The following is a 16,958-nucleotide window of genomic DNA, read 5'->3' as shown; positions in this document are numbered from 1 at the left end:
ATGAAATGAGTTAAGTATATAGTTTAATTATTACAAAAAAAAATTTTAAAATTAGTCCAATTTACCTTCCTTTTTATCTCGATCCTTTCATACTTGTTAGCCCGTAATAGCCGAAGCAAACCGTATCCTAGATCTAAAGGAGATTCACTTCACAGGACAGAACACGTAGCGGTAGCACGTAGTATGGGACACGTTTCCTACCAAACTGATGCTATTTGCACCAAACATTTTCAAACCTACATGGAACTTGGAGAATGGACCAGCCAAAGTCAATACGAAATCATAATCACACACGTCTGGTGATCCTAACCGCTAACCATCAAGATAATGCCACTTGAACCGACCGACACATGTGAAAAGGATCTCTGGGCCCAGGGAGGCCCAAACCTTAGGATTCATTGTACGACTCGTCCTATGGGCTTTATGAAGGCCACAGTTGTATTGCAACGTATGGGCTCTCCTAACCCATATGCACCAGCGAATTCGGGTCACTATTGGGCGTATTTGTTAGCTGCAGACAATCAGCTTGCAGATAATCAGCTTGTTCGTTTGGACGTGGCTTGTTGTAAATGATCGTAAATTTACAGTCGGAATAGTATTTTTCTCTCACACAAACCAATCAACAATACTTCGAACCAGCAATAATACGAACCAGCCAACCGAACAGGCTAGATCTCATTCCGTTGTGTCCGCCCTCGACTCATCCCCCACCCTTTTTAAAAAAAACTGGGCGTAGGCTGCCTGCACCAGCGCCTCCGTACAGACCCACTCGAATAGAAGCCACCTGCCGCAGGAAATTCGGCCTGCACGGAGGCGTGCAGCCTACACCCAATTTAATTTTTGCCCCTTTTCTCACTTTTGCTGCCGTCGCCGAGGCGAGCAACCAATCCGATGCAATACCTTGTGTGGCGATACTGGAATCCTGGAGACTGCTAGGTGCTAGCTAGTGAAGGTCTGGAATCTAGAAGACCGGGAGAGGAGCTTGGGGCGAGGAGAAGCAGCTCAACTACTGCTGCTGAAGGTGAAGCTCAACTTGCAGAGTGGGTACGAGAGAACAAACGAGTTGGGGCCTCCAGCTTGAGTGTAAACTGCAAACAACTAAAGTTGGGGCAGATTTGTTGGGTGGATTGTGACACAACATAGCAGCCAAGTTCTCGGAATGTTGGGGGTCGTGGTGCGGGAATGTGGTACATGGTACATTGTTTCTTAAGTACATGGGACGAAGAGAGTATACAGCTCGATCTCGTTCCTTCGATTAATGGAACGCTTACCAAGTGTAAATAAAACGTGTTCCGGGAACAATAAACATGATCCTAATTAAATTGGTAATTGATATCACAAACGAATTAATTATGTTTTCACTAAACATAAGACTTAGAAAGTTTTAAAATAATAAACATAAAATAGATAACTGAACTCCTCGTGCGGCCTCTTCTCTTTTTTTTCTCTCTCATTTTGGGCCTCATGTTCCATCGGTGTTCCCGTGGCGTGGATCACATTCCTGCAGTGTTCGAAACGATGTTACATAATGTTCCCATTCTACGAATTGAAACGATATTCCCCGTTCCCAGGCTGCTAAGTGACACAAGCAAGCCTAGCTACTTGCATTGACTGTTATGTTTCACTTGCCTTATCTACCTAATCTTAGTGAAAGAAATGACCACATTCACCGAGATGCCAAAAAAGTTTATGCTCATAAAAGCCACCACGTTTAATAAAAGGATCTAGAAATTATGAGATTAATCGGAAAAAAATACATAGTTCAACTTTATGATGATCTAACGGCTTAGATTAAACTAAATAGGCTGTGCCAAATACAGTTACCATATATTAATCTGAAGAAAGAAAAGAACTTATATCATTGGATTTTATGATTATCTTATGGTTTAGATGAAACCAAAGAATCCATGCCTAATATATTGTAGAGATTATTATTGATAAAAAATATTAAAGAAGAACTTGCTTCATTTGATTTTACGATGATCCAACGGCTTAGATTAAAGCATGAAGTCCAATCCTAATATGGCATGAGATTAATTGTGATCTAACAGTTTAAATTAACCTACACCACTAGAATTTATTATGACCTAACAGTTTAAATTAACCTACACCACTATAATTTTTTGTGATCTAATAGTTTAAATTAAATCAAGGAGCCCATGAAAGAAATTTATTTGCAAAAAGATTATCGTATGAAAAACTAATTTGTTATAATGAGAAAAAACTAAGTATCTATGCTATTTGAACGGGCCATTTTACTAGTTTATTACTATCATTTATGACACGAATCATACAATTGTGCTACAGTGGTAAAACTGGAGCAAATGAAAACTCCAACAAACAGGGCTAGCTAACTAAGCTGGTTTCTTGTAAATGCCGGTGCCAGTCTACAGGAAACATGCTGACCACCGCACATGTGACCTGGAGGAGAGGGTGGGGGACGGCGGGAGGATGGGCGCGCCCACGCTAACTGGTGGTGGCGCTTCACGGTGTAGGGTTATGGAAAACCCGAGGAGTCGAGGTGGGGGCGTGGGCGAGGGCGCCTATGGGAGAGGAGTCACGCGTGGGGGTTCTTAGCCGCGGGACGGGACGAGTGAGGTATGATCCAAAGAACCTCGTCCATTGGATTTTAGCGGGCAAGAGAAATGAGAGGTTAGAATGGAATTTCCGTCCATTCTTTTCTAATATTTTTTTACTCGGTAAAGTTGTCTTGGTGTAGGAAGAAGAGGTCATGACTGCGAGGGACATTTGATGGGTAGATGTAGTTATAAGTATACAACTAGTGCATTTTTAGAGATTTACCGCGCACGATGTCACATCAGCAAAAGCATCATAAAAACCGTTCATAGTGCAAAGTGGGTTTTAGATGTTGAGAAGGTTAAAAAATGGTCTCGTAGATTAAGAGAAAAAAAATCAAGCGATAGTTAAGAGAGATTTTGAGATAAATTAGACTTTTCCCAACTATAGTGTCTTCTCTTTAGGCCTAGGCTAATGGACCTGTACGACAAAGCTAGATGGTCTGGCTGGTGGGCTCACAGGCCTGCACGGCAAAGCCAAGCTAGAAGGCGGACTGCCTCTTAGGAAGATTCTCAAATCCATCCTGCGTTTTGCAAATTTGCCACTCTCCAACCACCACCAGGGGGCATGCGCGTGCCCAAACCCCAAAGAAGGCCTCTCCCTCAGTCCCTCTCCGTCTCTAGGAGTCCAGGGGCATTCGCAGGTCCGTCCGCCTAGACCGAGAGCCGGTGACGGCGAAATGGCGGGCCACTTCGTCTTCCAGGTGCTCGCCTTCAGGATGTCGAGATCTACAAGCCACCTCGGCGCTCAAGGGTCTGCTTCGTCTGGGGCCACTGCTCCGGCCATCAGTCCATCACCTGTGCTTCGATACGTAACTAGTTATAGTAGCGACGCGCGCTGGTTCATGCGCTGGCATGGTTCATTGAGGAAGAAGAGTAGTTGAAGAAGATGAAATGGTGCGCTGTTATTTTTCTGCAAGCCATGTTTCCTTGCTGAAATTTCTAGTTTTGTCGTCTTGTATAACGGGAACAACCCAAGTTTTCATCTTTTATCCTGCCCTTGCCAGGAGGATGGCATCAGAACCCTCAGCAATGTCTTCCATGGAGCTATAATCCATCTTGGCATGACGCTTCCCACCAATTGCCGTGGGCTTCATGACCGTGTAAGCAGCTACCTTTTCTTATCATCTCAAATCAATTCTTCGTTACTGAAGCCTCTTTTGACATGTAATTTGATGAAGTCTGTGAGAAAAAGGGACATCATTGAAGTTCTTGTCATGCCTCTCTCCGGCGGGCGGTGGCATTGGAACCCTCAGCGATCTTCTCCAAGGTGCTGTTGTTCATCTTTGCATGGTGGTTCCTAGCAACCGTGAGATCCTCAGTGGCTATGTAGGTTGCCGCTCAAATTTCTGTGAACTTATGTATGCTTTAGTATGATAGTGTTGAACGTTGAGTGTTGACACCACGTGCAAGGGTTGTGACCACAGAGGGGTGGATAAATTGTTGTCAGAAAGGCAAGCTTCAACCTGTTTTTAACTCTCGGTTTGAGCTTATATCCCAAATTACTATTATCTTTGCAATTTGTATGAAGAATTGCATGCTTGCGACAAGATTATGTCAGTGTTGTTCCCTCTATATATTATTGGGAATGAAACATCTGTTGCAAGTGCACATTATCTAACTCCTGATCTGTCCCAACTGCCTAATATAGGGTGCAACTGTTTACTCTCTGTATATTGTTAACTATGATTTCTTTCTGAGATTCATCTTGTCCACTCAAAATTTGCTGAAAGTTCTGTTTTTTGTTCCTTAACGGAAACAACTCATGTTTTTTTTATTATGAAGGAGAGATTCCTTGTGCTAATAAGAAAGCAATAGAGTTATCACAAATACTAGGATCGAACAACCCAAGTTCTCATCATTTGTCTTGCCCTTGCATGGAAGATGGCATCAAAACCCTCAGTAATGTAGCCGTGGGCTTCATGGCCGTGTAAGCAGCTGCCTTTTCGTATCCTCTCAATCAATTCTTCATTACTAAAACCTCCTTGACATGTAAGTTCATGAAGTATGTGAGAAAAAGGGGCATCACTGAAAGTTCTTGTCATGCCTATCTCAGGCAGGTGGTGGCATTGGAACCCTGTAACATCCCGGATGTTAAAAAAATAATTAAGAAGGTGATCATGTCATCATTATGCATAATCATCAAGTATCAAGTCGTTGATGCATTTCATGTTTATATTATAGTATGCAAATGTTATTTTATGAAGTGTTTTATATGTTACATAAAATAATGTCAATAATAGTGATTAAGAAGCTTTGTGAATTTTGATATGCATACACTAAAACAAGTTTACCTTTATGTTGTATGTGTTGAATTGTATTATTTGAATCAAGTTCGAAATCGTGTATTGATTTGAATTTCCGAAAACCCTGATTTCCAGTAATAAGTTTGACCCCGGAAAACCTAATTCAAAATCGAAGTACATTTTTGGGTGGAGCCTAAAAGCAAAAGTGTAGAGCTTGTCGAGTTGTAAAAAGTTTGTTTTTGGAGTTTTCAAAGTTGTTTTATAAAATTTAAAGTAATTTGAAAAGGCGTGATTCTTTAAATATTCCCTTTTTAATTCAAACTTGCATTTCAAAATGTAGACCGAATTAGGGAATGGTTATAAAAGCAAAGTTGTAGAACTTTAAATTTTGAGCAACTTTTATTTTTGGAGATTTTTGAGTTGTTATGAAAATTTAGGAGTAATTTGGGAAATTTGGCGAGTGGCAGTTCTGTAATTTCGGTGAACAGTACCCGCGGGCGACACCTCCTCGCCGGCGTGCTTCGATCAGCTTCTGGGCGCGACCGTGGCCGCCCTCGGTGTCGCACTGGCGCGGAGAGGACTCCTACGTGGTTTCCTCTTGCTTCCTGGCCGTCATATATAGCTTGTGCCGTCGCCGTTCTCCTCCTTTTCATTCCCTCTGTTCGCCGTCGCCGTCGCCCACTCTTGCCGGCGCACAGCACGTCCACCGCTCGTCCTCTGGCCGAATTGAGCGCGTAGAAAGCTTCGCCTCTCCCTTGCGCATCGCCTGAACGCCTCGCCTCACCTGGAACGGCCGCGCCCGCCGTTCGCGCCGCGACCAGCAGCCATGCCGCCGTGCCACTCCGTCGTCGAGCAGCGGGCTCGCGTGGCCAGGCCGTCACGGGCCACGACCGGTCGAGCTGCGACCACCCTTAGGCTCGCCTCGCCACCCCGTCGCTCGACCACCCCTTCAATTGCCGCCTACGAGCATCAGCCGGCCAGAAATCGCGTCTCTCCGGCGTCCTCTGTTCTGAAAATCGCGACCAGGGACTTCGTCTTCAAATTCGAGATTTGTGAGGGGCTTTTCTGTGAACCGTAGACTCATGTGAATAGTGCCGTTTGGACCTGTTTGCTTTGAAATCGGCTGGAACTTTGAAAATTCATAGTAATTCATAGGAAATTCGTATAATAGCAAATGAGGACTTTTTGGAATCCTTGTAAAATTGTCTATGCAGTAGATCTATAATATAACATGTTTTAGTTTAAAGTTTTAGCTGCAAAAATAGATTTGTGCAGTAAGGTTGTAATGCTAGTTGAATTTGTTATTTTCCATAACTGCAAATCTAGGGCTCCAAATGAAGTGAAAATTTTGTGGCATGCTACTCATGTGATAGTTGATGTGTGGTAAAAATTTCATGAATATTGGATGAAGTATGAGTGAGTTTTTGGTTTATCTTGCTCTCACATGATTTCTTGCAATAGCAAATTGTCTTTTTCATAGAGGCAGCTATACTTATGCAAATGGTATGAAATTTGTACAGTAGACTATTGAGAGGATATGTGAGCTACTGTAATTTTTGTAGAAGTTATTGTGCATTTTTGGTATATGTTCATAAATACACCTTAATGTCTAAATAAATTAAGAAATGCTTTAAGAAAATTTATTTAGAGGTGAGCACCATGCTTTCTGGTGTTCTTTAGTCATGTGTAAAATATTGGTAAAGTTGGTTTTGCCCAATTATGTGTTTGCAACATAAGTTAATAATTATTTTCTTGCAATTGTCGTTTCGGAACAGTTTTTGGGACTGTTTGGATTACCTCATGATAATGATGTTTTTCGAGAAACTTGTTAATAACAAAGTTATAGATAATTCATGTATCTAGCTGCTGTTAAAATTTGGTGGTATTTGGCCTTGTGGTTTGTGAGTTATGCCTGTTTAAAGTTGGGTTTCAGAAATGGCTGCTCTCTGTCATTTGGGGACCAGTTTCTGTAAATGGGTATATTTGACTTAGTTAACTTGAGAATCATGCTAAGATGATTAAAGATGAGTTGTAGAAAATTTCATAAGCTTTCCAGAATGTCTTGTTGCATGGCTATTGGATTTGTATAACTCTAGTTATGATCTAAACATGAAGCTGTTGTTTCTAGTCTAAGAATAGACATATGCTAGTTGTGGTTGTTTACTCCATGTGTTGCTAAGTATAGCTTATGCCCTTGTTGATGGTCAAGTTATGATACTTGTGACCTTGTTAAACTTGTGTCATGCTTGATGTGCTTGCTCTCTATAGTTAGTTGTGTGATCCTTAATGGTAGAATTGTAAGTTGGTTTTGTTGGCTTGCAACTGTACCGCGAAGGAAAGTTGTATTCAACTTGTTAATTTTGTATCCATCATCAAGCATCATGTTTTATATCTCGCATCATGTTAAGCATGGCATTGTTATTACGTGTAGTGAACGAAGGTGAACATGTGGTAGTTAATCAAGCTGTAGAAGAAGTTGGTCCGCCTGTTGAGGTCGGATTGGATAATTGTGGAACGACTCAGGAACCGGACTTTTCCGTCAACGAAGGCAAGCCCCGGATGCATACAACCCTACCTTGTGTTTTACAAATTAATTTCGCTTTTGCTTTCCTGTACTGCATTAAGTGATTAGAAGTCAAGTGGAAACCTAATTGGTGCATTACCAGCCTTGTTTTTCCGTATCTACCTTGATTACCTGTTTTATTCGTAAATGACTAGTTATGCTTAGTCATGCTTAGTCGAGTGATTACCTGTCACCTACGAGTTTTAAATGGATCTTTGGTTACTTATGTTATCATGAAATATGAGCATGTGAAGTAATAAATCTAGACCGGGCGGACTCGGTGTGTGTGAGCCACAAGACATGGAGGTCTTGTGAGCGGGTTCTTTCCGCCTGTGTTGGTTAAGGTCCATACCGTTGTTGAACTGTGTGCGGTGAGACTTTGTAGTACTAACCACATACTCCGGTAAGCCTTAACTTGGTTATTCTATTACGAGAATGGCTACTCGTGCACTGGGAGTGGAGAGATGGCGGGAATAGCGTGTACCCACGTGGCAATGGGCTGGATTGGTGGAGTACTGTATTCTCGGGTGGCGTGGACCCGTTCTTGTTTTAGAGGACCTAAGGGTAGGTTGGTATATGTAGGTCGGGGACCTGCATATGTCGTGTGGTCTGGAATTCCTAGCTGGGTTTATAATCGGTTCGAATCGTCGTTGCTCCTCGGTTATGGAGACTCACTTCTCTGTTCATCATCGTAGTTTAATAACTGGAACTCGAATAAGGTTTGTGAAGGTGTTGGATATGAAGTTTCATGATCTCATTACGGATCGTGTCAGCTTTGTATATGATCTTATGAAATATTTAAATGTTGTTATAAATAATTTTGTTAAAGAGCTTTTACGCAAAAGAACCTTGATTATTGCTAAAGCCATACCTTGAATCCCTGAACCTGCATTCCTGTGTTTTATTAATTCTTATTTCGGTTAAGTCTTGTTGAGTACTTTTGTACTCAGGGTTCGTTGACCCTTGTTGCAGGTGAGGCTCATGAGCAGATCTGTTTTGGATTGTGCTGCATGACTGTTGTTCAATGCGATGACGATAAGTAAATGTGTGGCCCTTGGGCAGGGCAGTTTAATTGCGTGTTTTGTATTATGTTATAATGCCACTCCACTACTACGGTTTGGAATATTAATCGAACTTAGTTTATAAGGTTTGAAACAACTGGTTTGTAAAACTAAGTTATTGTAAGACTTCCGTTATATTACTCTGATGTATCTATTTGAATAAACTGTTGTAATACTACAATGACTCTGTAATGGGATCCTGCTCGGAAATCGTGGATAATTCGGGGTTCCACGGGGACACCCGACAGTCTTCTTAAGTTACTAGGAACATATGCATAGTCGTCAGAGGTCGTTGGACAGTGACAGGTGCATGTGGGTCCTATAATTTAGGAGGTTCTGCCACAAACCCTCAGCAATTTTTTCCATGGTGCTGTTGTCGTCCAGGCATGGTGGTTCCCAGCAACCATAGTGGCTGTGTAAGTTGCTGCTCAAATTTCTGTGAACCTATGTCTGCTTTAGTATGATAGTGTTGACAGCACGTGCAAGGGTTGTGACATAGAGGAGTGGGTAAATTGTTGTCAGAAAGGTAAGCTTCAACCTGTTTCTAACTCTCGGTTTGAGCTTATATCTCAAACTTCAACTTGTTTATAACTCTCGGTTTGTTGCTTCACTTTCTTCAATCTTTAATCACATTTAGCACGATTTCGGTTGTTAGTGTGGCAAGATTACATCAGTGCTCTTTAATCTATACTAGCAGACATGCACGTGCGACACACGTGTCTATTAATTAAAAAATAAAATATGTGGAAAATTTTGGGAAATAATAGTGCTCATTTGAGAGAATTCATGTAATAGAATGACAATAATTCAAATTCAAATAGAAATAAAATGTGTACTTGCAACAAGAGTTGGCTGCTCAATTCATGTAATGGATGGTAGGAATTTATAGAAATATAGTGGTATTTATATCAGGATTTGGCTACTAAGCACGAACATCATATTTATGTTCATATCAAAATCCAACCCACGACTAAAAGGATAACATTCTTTTCACAACAAGATTTCAAATGATTGAATTATCAATTATACAAAAGCTTATGTAGCAACATGCATAACCCATTTGTTCATGAGTAGGCTACAGAATTTGTGAAATACTCAGATCATACACCATAATAATATAGCATGCTCTTCCCTTGCCACATGCACCAGCTCTGACATTCGTAACCCCATTAATCAGAACAATCCATATAAGCCTACACAAGTGAAATTATGAGCTTATTTTCGCATGTTTATTCTGGTACCATAGGATCAATATCTCGCCATTGTTTTGTCCGTCAAGGTTAACTGAAGGCTTGCTGTAGAATGGTTGCAGCAGCGCTAGTGATACCTGTGAGTGAACATTTAGTCAACTTGTATAATGGTATTCCTGTGGCAAATTTTTTAGGTTGCTGTCTGCTGAAATTATCGGAAGGAGCAAGCATATCCACCACCATATATATATTGTATACTGAAGACAAAAAAAATCATTGCTGAAATGCATTCAAATACCTTGGCCAACCACCGTGTGAATGGTGGCCAATGAATAAATTGTGCGCTACCTAGCTAGCTAGGCCAGTATGTAGGCCACCAGAGAGTGAGAGAGTCAACACGTACTCCCTCCGTCCCATTGAGTTTGTCGTTGGAAAACCGTGCCCTTCTCACAATCCCGGTTTCCGAGCGACAAACTCAATGGGACGGAGAGAGTAGGTATGTTCATGCCGGGCTCCGCCTCCTCGTCCATGGCCAAGCAACTCGTTTAGCATGTCCGAGTCAAGCCACGGCACCGCAGCATCCCTCCTGTCCTCCGATCCAGCTTTAGCAGAGCCTACACACACGAGCAGCACTGAATTCAGATAGGTTTAAAAATCATGATCGAGTGATTTTTTTCACTGAAGAGTTTAGTTTTCTTGGAATCTTCACTGTAGATCTTACTAAAGAAATAGGATGATTACTTTCTACTAAGAGACACCATTTTTTCAACAGAAGTGTTGTTTAGACAAAAACTGCAACAAGGTTTACTATTGTTGTCAGTTTCAAGAATTAGATATATGGGTTCATATGGGCACACATGCTGATTAATGCATCATCTTGAAATCAAAATGAATTAAATAACAGGTCTATGTTTATTCCAGTTCCAGAGCTCCAGCTAAATATGGAAAATGCAGTAACCAATAAACATGAAAATTGTTATTTGACCTTGGCTAAACAAAATACCTTGTTTGTTTCTGCAGTAAGCTCGTAGTTTCAGAATTTACTGATTTAGTTGATTTAGTTATTCTCTAAAATAAATCCCTCTCAATAAAAGTACACAACTCCAACAGCATCTCTAAAATTGCTACCCTCCATATTCAAATGTGACACATCACCTGGTAGTTGCAGTGATAGTCCCAGTAGGAGTTCAGGCTTTCTACTGCTGCTACTACCCTCGTCAGACGGTCAGAGGACAAATACATATGTTTTCAGATATTCAACTGCTCCTACCTGTATTCAGCCTTAATTTATCTGATTGTTCTATATGCAGTTCAGACATTCTATATGCTTCTTTCATTCTGAGGACACAACTGAGAGCAATTAAATATATATTCCTATAGATACGAGGGGAACGACGAATTGAGACATCCACAACTTTATGAAGTCCGAAATATGAGGACATAAAAAATTCATCCATTGAATACTCTATGTAGCAAAAATCATCCACTCACATGAGGACCAAAATATGATGAACAATCATGTCAATCCTTGCTATGCTTCAGTACGGCAAACTGGCGGAACTCACCAGCTAAATCCTCTTTGACGTCGACATTGGCTGCGCTTGGGAAGAAGACCTGCAGCACCTGGTGGAACCACCCGACGACTCAGCACGTGATTACCTGAACCAAATGCATACTCCGAAAGAATTAAGCAAGGCAAGTCGTGAAGTCGATTACCTTTGCCGTCTGGACACTGGCCGGCTGCCGGGCTACGGCCAGTGCTGGGGGCGAAGTCCGCCGGTGCCATCTTGGCCATCGAGGCGTGGGGGATGCCCGAGATGGGTGCTGCAACTACAAGGGAAGCCGTGGCGCTAGGCCGGCTTCACGTCACGGTGATGGTCGCGGCACCGTCGTGATTGTTAGCCTATTGTAATTATAGTATGTGTAATTATAATAGGCAGCCTAGATTTTGTGGCTTGTACCACGCCTGTGCGGTTGGCTCATTAGCCACCCCAGCGTCTATATGTACTGACGTACATTCATTGAATTGATATTATTTCAAATACACTTTCATGGTTTCATTCGTTACGATCCGTTTCCGCAATTCCAGCCAGCCGCTGATCCGATCGCTGTGCCCGCCGCTGACTCCATCGCCGGGAGCATCGCCGATCTCATCGCCTGTGCCTACTCCTAGCCGATCCGATCGCCGGCCCGTCGTGACTCCGTTACCGGGTGCCGTCGCTGGTCCGATCGTGCCGCAGCTGCCAGTTCACCGCACTGCCGTTTCCTGATGGCGGCTGATGACGACGCTGCCATAGCCGCCGCCAAGGCAGCCGAGGACCAGCGCCTCGCTGCTGAAGCCGAAGCCCGCGCCGAGGCTGCGCGCCGCCGCCCTGGACGAATATGAGCGCGCCCACGAGGCTCTCTGGGCGCAGGCCACCGCCGTCGTCAACGTCAAGGCCCTCATCCCCGTCGTCCTCGATCAGGCCGCGAACACCTACACCAAGTGGCGCAGCATGTTTCTCACCGTCCTCGGCAAGTATGCCCTCACCTACCACGTTCTCGAGGATGAGGCCTTCCCCTCGCGCCCGGCATGGGTGCAAGCGGACTGCTGCGTCCTGACGTGGATTTACGACACTGTCTCCCGCGATCTGCAGCAATCCCTGATGATGCGGCAGGGTCCCGCTCGCGGGGCATGGTGCTACCTCGAGGATGAGTTCCTCGGCCAGAAGGAGTCCCGTGCCCTCCTTCTCGAGACGAAATTCCGCAACTTCCGACAGGAGTCCCTGAGCATCACTGACTACTGCCGCCAGCTCGAGTCGATGGCGGCTTCTCTTGCCGAGTTCGGCGAACCCATCGGGGATCGGCAGATGGTGCTCACGCTCCTCCACGGCCTCAGCGGCAAGTTCCGCCATATGGTGTCCATCCTCAAGATGCACAGGCCGTTCCCGACGTTCGCGGAGGCCCGGACACACCTTCTGCTGGAGGAGATGGAGATCGACGCCCGTCCACCGTCCCCACCGTCCGCCCTCGTCGCTGCGACACCGCGCCCTGCGGCCCCTGGGGCCCCTGGGGCCCTGCACCTCCATGCCCGGGAGCGCCTCCTCCAGCATGCCCTCCTGCACCCGCCAGTGGCCAACGCACTGGCCGCCGCCGCCGCCGCGAACGCGGAGGTCAACAGGCTCCTCCTGGCGGACACGGTGGTGCCCCCTTAGACGGCCACGGTGGCACACCCCCCGGCGTCCATCCATCCTTCGCGTACCCATGGGCTGGTACCGTACGGATGTGGCCCTACGACCAGTCCGGGCGCCCTCCATCTCCGCCTGCGTTCAGTGCTGTCCCCCAGTATGGCGGCTTTGGTGGCGCATCCAGTGCCTATGGCGGCACCTATGGCGCTCCACCTCCTCAGTATGGCGCGTTCTACAGGGGAGCTGCGCCTCCAGCCTTCCAGGCGCCTTCACCGGGCTACCAGGTCTCCCCTACAGCACCCTGGAACCCTACACAAGGCGGGTCATGGCATCAGGACTCCCTTGCGCACTCCTTCAACACCATGACCCTGAACCCGCCGGCCCATTCCTCTGAGTGGTACGCCGATTTAGGTGCTGGTTCCCACATGACCGCGGACGCTGGTAAACTCTCCACCATCTCCCCACCATCTCCATTTACTCCTTCATCTATCATTGTGGGCAATGGTGCTTTACTTCCTGTCACTGCCACTGGATCACAGATTTTTTCTTTACCACATCGCAATCTTGTTATTAAAAATGTGTTGGTGTCGCCCAACATTATTAAGAATCTGATTTCCATTCGTCGTTTTACCACTGATAATAATTGCTCCATTGAGTTTGATCCTTTTGGCCTTTCTATGAAGGATTTGCACACCCGGAACATGATCGCCAGGTGCAATAGCTCCGGTGACCTCTACCCGTTCTATGCACCTTCCAACAGTTCTACCAGCACCTCCGCGTTCATCGCTGCACCCACCTCCCTTTGGCATCGTCGTCTCGAACACCTTGGGCGTGACGCTCTGTCCAAGCTCATTAGTTCCAGTGTCATTTCTTGTAATAAAGATGATACCGACCACATATGTCATGCATGCCAACTTGGTCGCCATGCACATTTGCCTTTTAGTTCATCTAGCTCTCGCGCTGCTCATAATTTTGATTTAATACACTGTGATCTATGGACATCTCCTATTGTTAGTGTGTCGGGATACAAATATTATCTAGTCATTCTTGATGATTGTTCACACTACCTTTGGACTTTTCCGCTCCGCCTCAAATCCGAGACATTTTCCACTCTCCAATTTTTTTGTATATATTCGCACACAATTTGACACCACCATCAAGAGCGTCCAGTGCGACAATGGTCGTGAATTTGATAATTCTCAGGCCCGCACGTTCTTCCTCGCCCACGGTGTTGCACTCCGCATGTCGTGTCCATATACTTCCCAACAAAATGGAAAGGCAGAACGCTCCCTTCGCACCATTAATAACATTCCGTGTTCCCTTTTGTTTCAGGTGAGTCTCCCTCCGGCCTATTGGGTTGAGGCCCTTCACACCGCGACATATCTTGTGAATCGCCTCCCCACTAAAACCCTCGCCTTCTCCACACCATATAGCGCCCTTTATTCCACCTAGCCCTCCTACGACCACCTCAAAGTGTTTGGTGTGCTTGTTATCCCAACATATCCTCCACAGCGCCTCACAAACTCACCCCTCGTTCATCCTTATGCGTCTTTCTCGGCTACTCCTCGGACCACAAAGGCTATCGGTGTCTTGAGCTCCAGTCGAACCGCATTCTTATTTCTCGACATGTCATTTTTGATGAATCCTCCTTTTTGTTCTCCAACATGTCCACCACACCCATGGCGCCCTCCGCCCTGGACTTCTTGACTGATGATCATGATCTTACCGCTTCAGTCCCTGGAGCTCGTTTTGTGCATGCAGGTCCCTCCATCACTTCAGCGACACACGCTGTGCATGGCGCTCTGCCCGTACATGAGTCTGTAGCCGCACCTGTACCGTCGAGCCCTGGACCATGGTCACCAGGCTCTGGCGTTGCTGCCCCTGTGCAACCCGCACAGGCTGTTGCCAGCAGCGCCCCCTCTACGTCGTCGCCCATGCTGACTGGTGCTGATGTGCCTATGCATCCCGCACAGGTCACTGCCAGCGGTACCACCCCCACGGCGCCCCCCAGTACTACCGGTCCTACTGCCCCTGATGCTAGAGCACAGGTTGTTGCCAGCGGAACCAGCCGTACAGCTGCCACTCGGCCGATCGCCATCCCTTCGGTCATCAATGCGCACTCTATGCGCACACGCGGCAAGGCAGGCATCGCACAGCCCGTGGATCATCTCAACCTCCACGCTGTGCCCATGTCGCCTCTCCCACACTCTGTTCGTGATGCTCTGTCAGACCCCAATTGGCACTCTGCTATGCAATCTGAGTATGATGCCCTTTTGGCCAATGACACATGGAGTCTTGTTCCTCGACCTCCTAGAGTTAATCTTGTGATCGGCAAGTGGATTTACCATCACAAGCTGCTAGCAGATGGCTCCCTTGATCGTTACAAGGCTCGCTGGGTTCTCTGGGGCTTTACACAACGTGCAGGTATTGATTATGATGAGACTTTTAGTCCAGTTGTCAAGCCTGCGACAGTTCGGGTGGTACTCTCTCTGGCTTTATCTCAGAACTGGCCTATTCATCAGCTGGATGTGAAGAATGCATTCTTACATGGCACTCTCACTGAGACGATGTACTGTGTGCAGCCTTCTGGTTTTGTTGACTCCTCCCGTCTAGATTTTGTCTGTCGGCTCAACAGGTCCCTATATGGTTTGAAGCAGGCTCCTCATGCTTGGCATCAAAGATTCGCCTCTCACCTCGTGTCCCTTGGCTTTGTTGAGACCAAGTCAGATACTTCCTAGTTTATATATCGCCGAGGAACAAATACAGCCTACTTGCTGCTATATGTGGATGACATTGTTCTCACCGCTTCGTCTGCCAGATTTCTCCAACATATTATTGCAGCTCTCCAGCGTGAATTTGCTATGACAGACATGGGCCAGCTTCATCACTTTCTGGGCATCTCTGTGACACGTTCTGCAAATGGGTTGTTCCTCTCTCAGCGGCAGTACACTCAGGACATTTTGGAGCACGCCGGGATGAGTGCTTGCAAGCCTTGCAGCACCCCTGTCGACCTGCACTCCAAATTGTCTGCAGATGGTCCTCTGGTTGCTGACTCCACATAGTACCGTAGCCTGGCTGGTGCACTTCAGTATCTGACTTTCACCTGTCCTGACATTGCTTTTGTTGCCTTTATATGCATGATCCACGGGAACCCCACCTTGCTGCCCTTAAGCGGATTCTGCGCTACCTACAGGGCACTCTCTCCCTTGGCTTGACCATGCGCTGTTCATCACCTACTGAGCTCGTTGTCTATACGGATGCCAACTGGGTTGGCTATCCCGACACTCGTCGGTCAACTTCTGGTTACACAGTGTTCCTCAGAGATAACTTGGTGTCTTGGTCCTCCAAGCGTCAGCATACGGTCTCCCGGTCCAGTGCCGAGGCCGAATATCGAGCTGTGGCTAATGGTGTTGCTGAAGCTACTTGGCTGCGCCAGCTGCTCCATGAGCTTTGCCACCCGCCTCGTCGTGCCACCCTGGTCTACTGTGACAATATCAATGTTGTGTATCTCTCCAGCAACCCGGTGCAACATCAACGGACAAAGCATGTTGAGATTGATCTCGACTTTGTTCGGGAGAGGGTCGCCATCGGTCATGTTCGGGTCCTTCATGTCCCTACGACATCCCAGTACGCCGACATCTTTACCAAGGGCCTTCCTACTTCCTTGTTTCAGGAGTTTTGGCCCAGCCTGAACGTTCGATGTGCTCCCGGTCAGACTGCGGGGGAGTGTTAGCCTATTGTAATTATAGTATGTGTAATTATAGTAGGCAGCCTAGATTTGTGGCTTGTACCACGCCTGTGTAGTTGGCTCATTAGCCACCCCGGCGTCTATATGTATCGACATACATTCATTGAATTGATATTATTCCAAATACACTTTCACTGATGGTGTGCTCGGTGAGGATGGCGGCCTGGCATGCCCGTAGCTGGCGTGGCCAAGGCGGCGCGACGATGGGGTCGAGCTGGCGATGGCGGTGGCAGGGCCACGGAGGGGCCATAGGGGATGGATGGAGATATATCCGGACTGCCCATGACAACCGCCTCCTCTCCACCGCACTGGCCGCCGTCCACAGCAACCACGTCCTCTCCCTCCACTGTGCCGGTCGCCGGCAACAGCAACCATGTCCTCTCCCCCCACCGCGCTCCGTCCCCGTC

General features: G+C 46.2%; 1 protein-coding gene across 1 annotated transcript; it reads left to right on the top strand.

Annotated features, from left to right (window-relative positions):
* The first annotated feature begins 11,687 nt into the window (after positions 1-11,687).
* On the top strand, positions 11,688-12,830 carry LOC136536002 (uncharacterized). Its single transcript, XM_066528438.1, has 2 exons — positions 11,688-11,795; positions 11,934-12,830. The coding sequence occupies exons 1-2, from the start codon at positions 11,688-11,690 to the stop codon at positions 12,828-12,830; spliced, it is 1,005 nt and encodes a 334-aa protein (XP_066384535.1).
* The last annotated feature ends 4,128 nt before the right edge of the window (positions 12,831-16,958 follow it).

Source organism: Miscanthus floridulus, chromosome 2 (assembly GCF_019320115.1).
Source record: "Miscanthus floridulus cultivar M001 chromosome 2, ASM1932011v1, whole genome shotgun sequence".
NCBI lineage: Eukaryota > Viridiplantae > Streptophyta > Magnoliopsida > Poales > Poaceae > Miscanthus > Miscanthus floridulus.
Note: the sequence above shows the minus strand (reverse complement) of the source record. Positions and strands in the feature narration are given on the sequence as shown.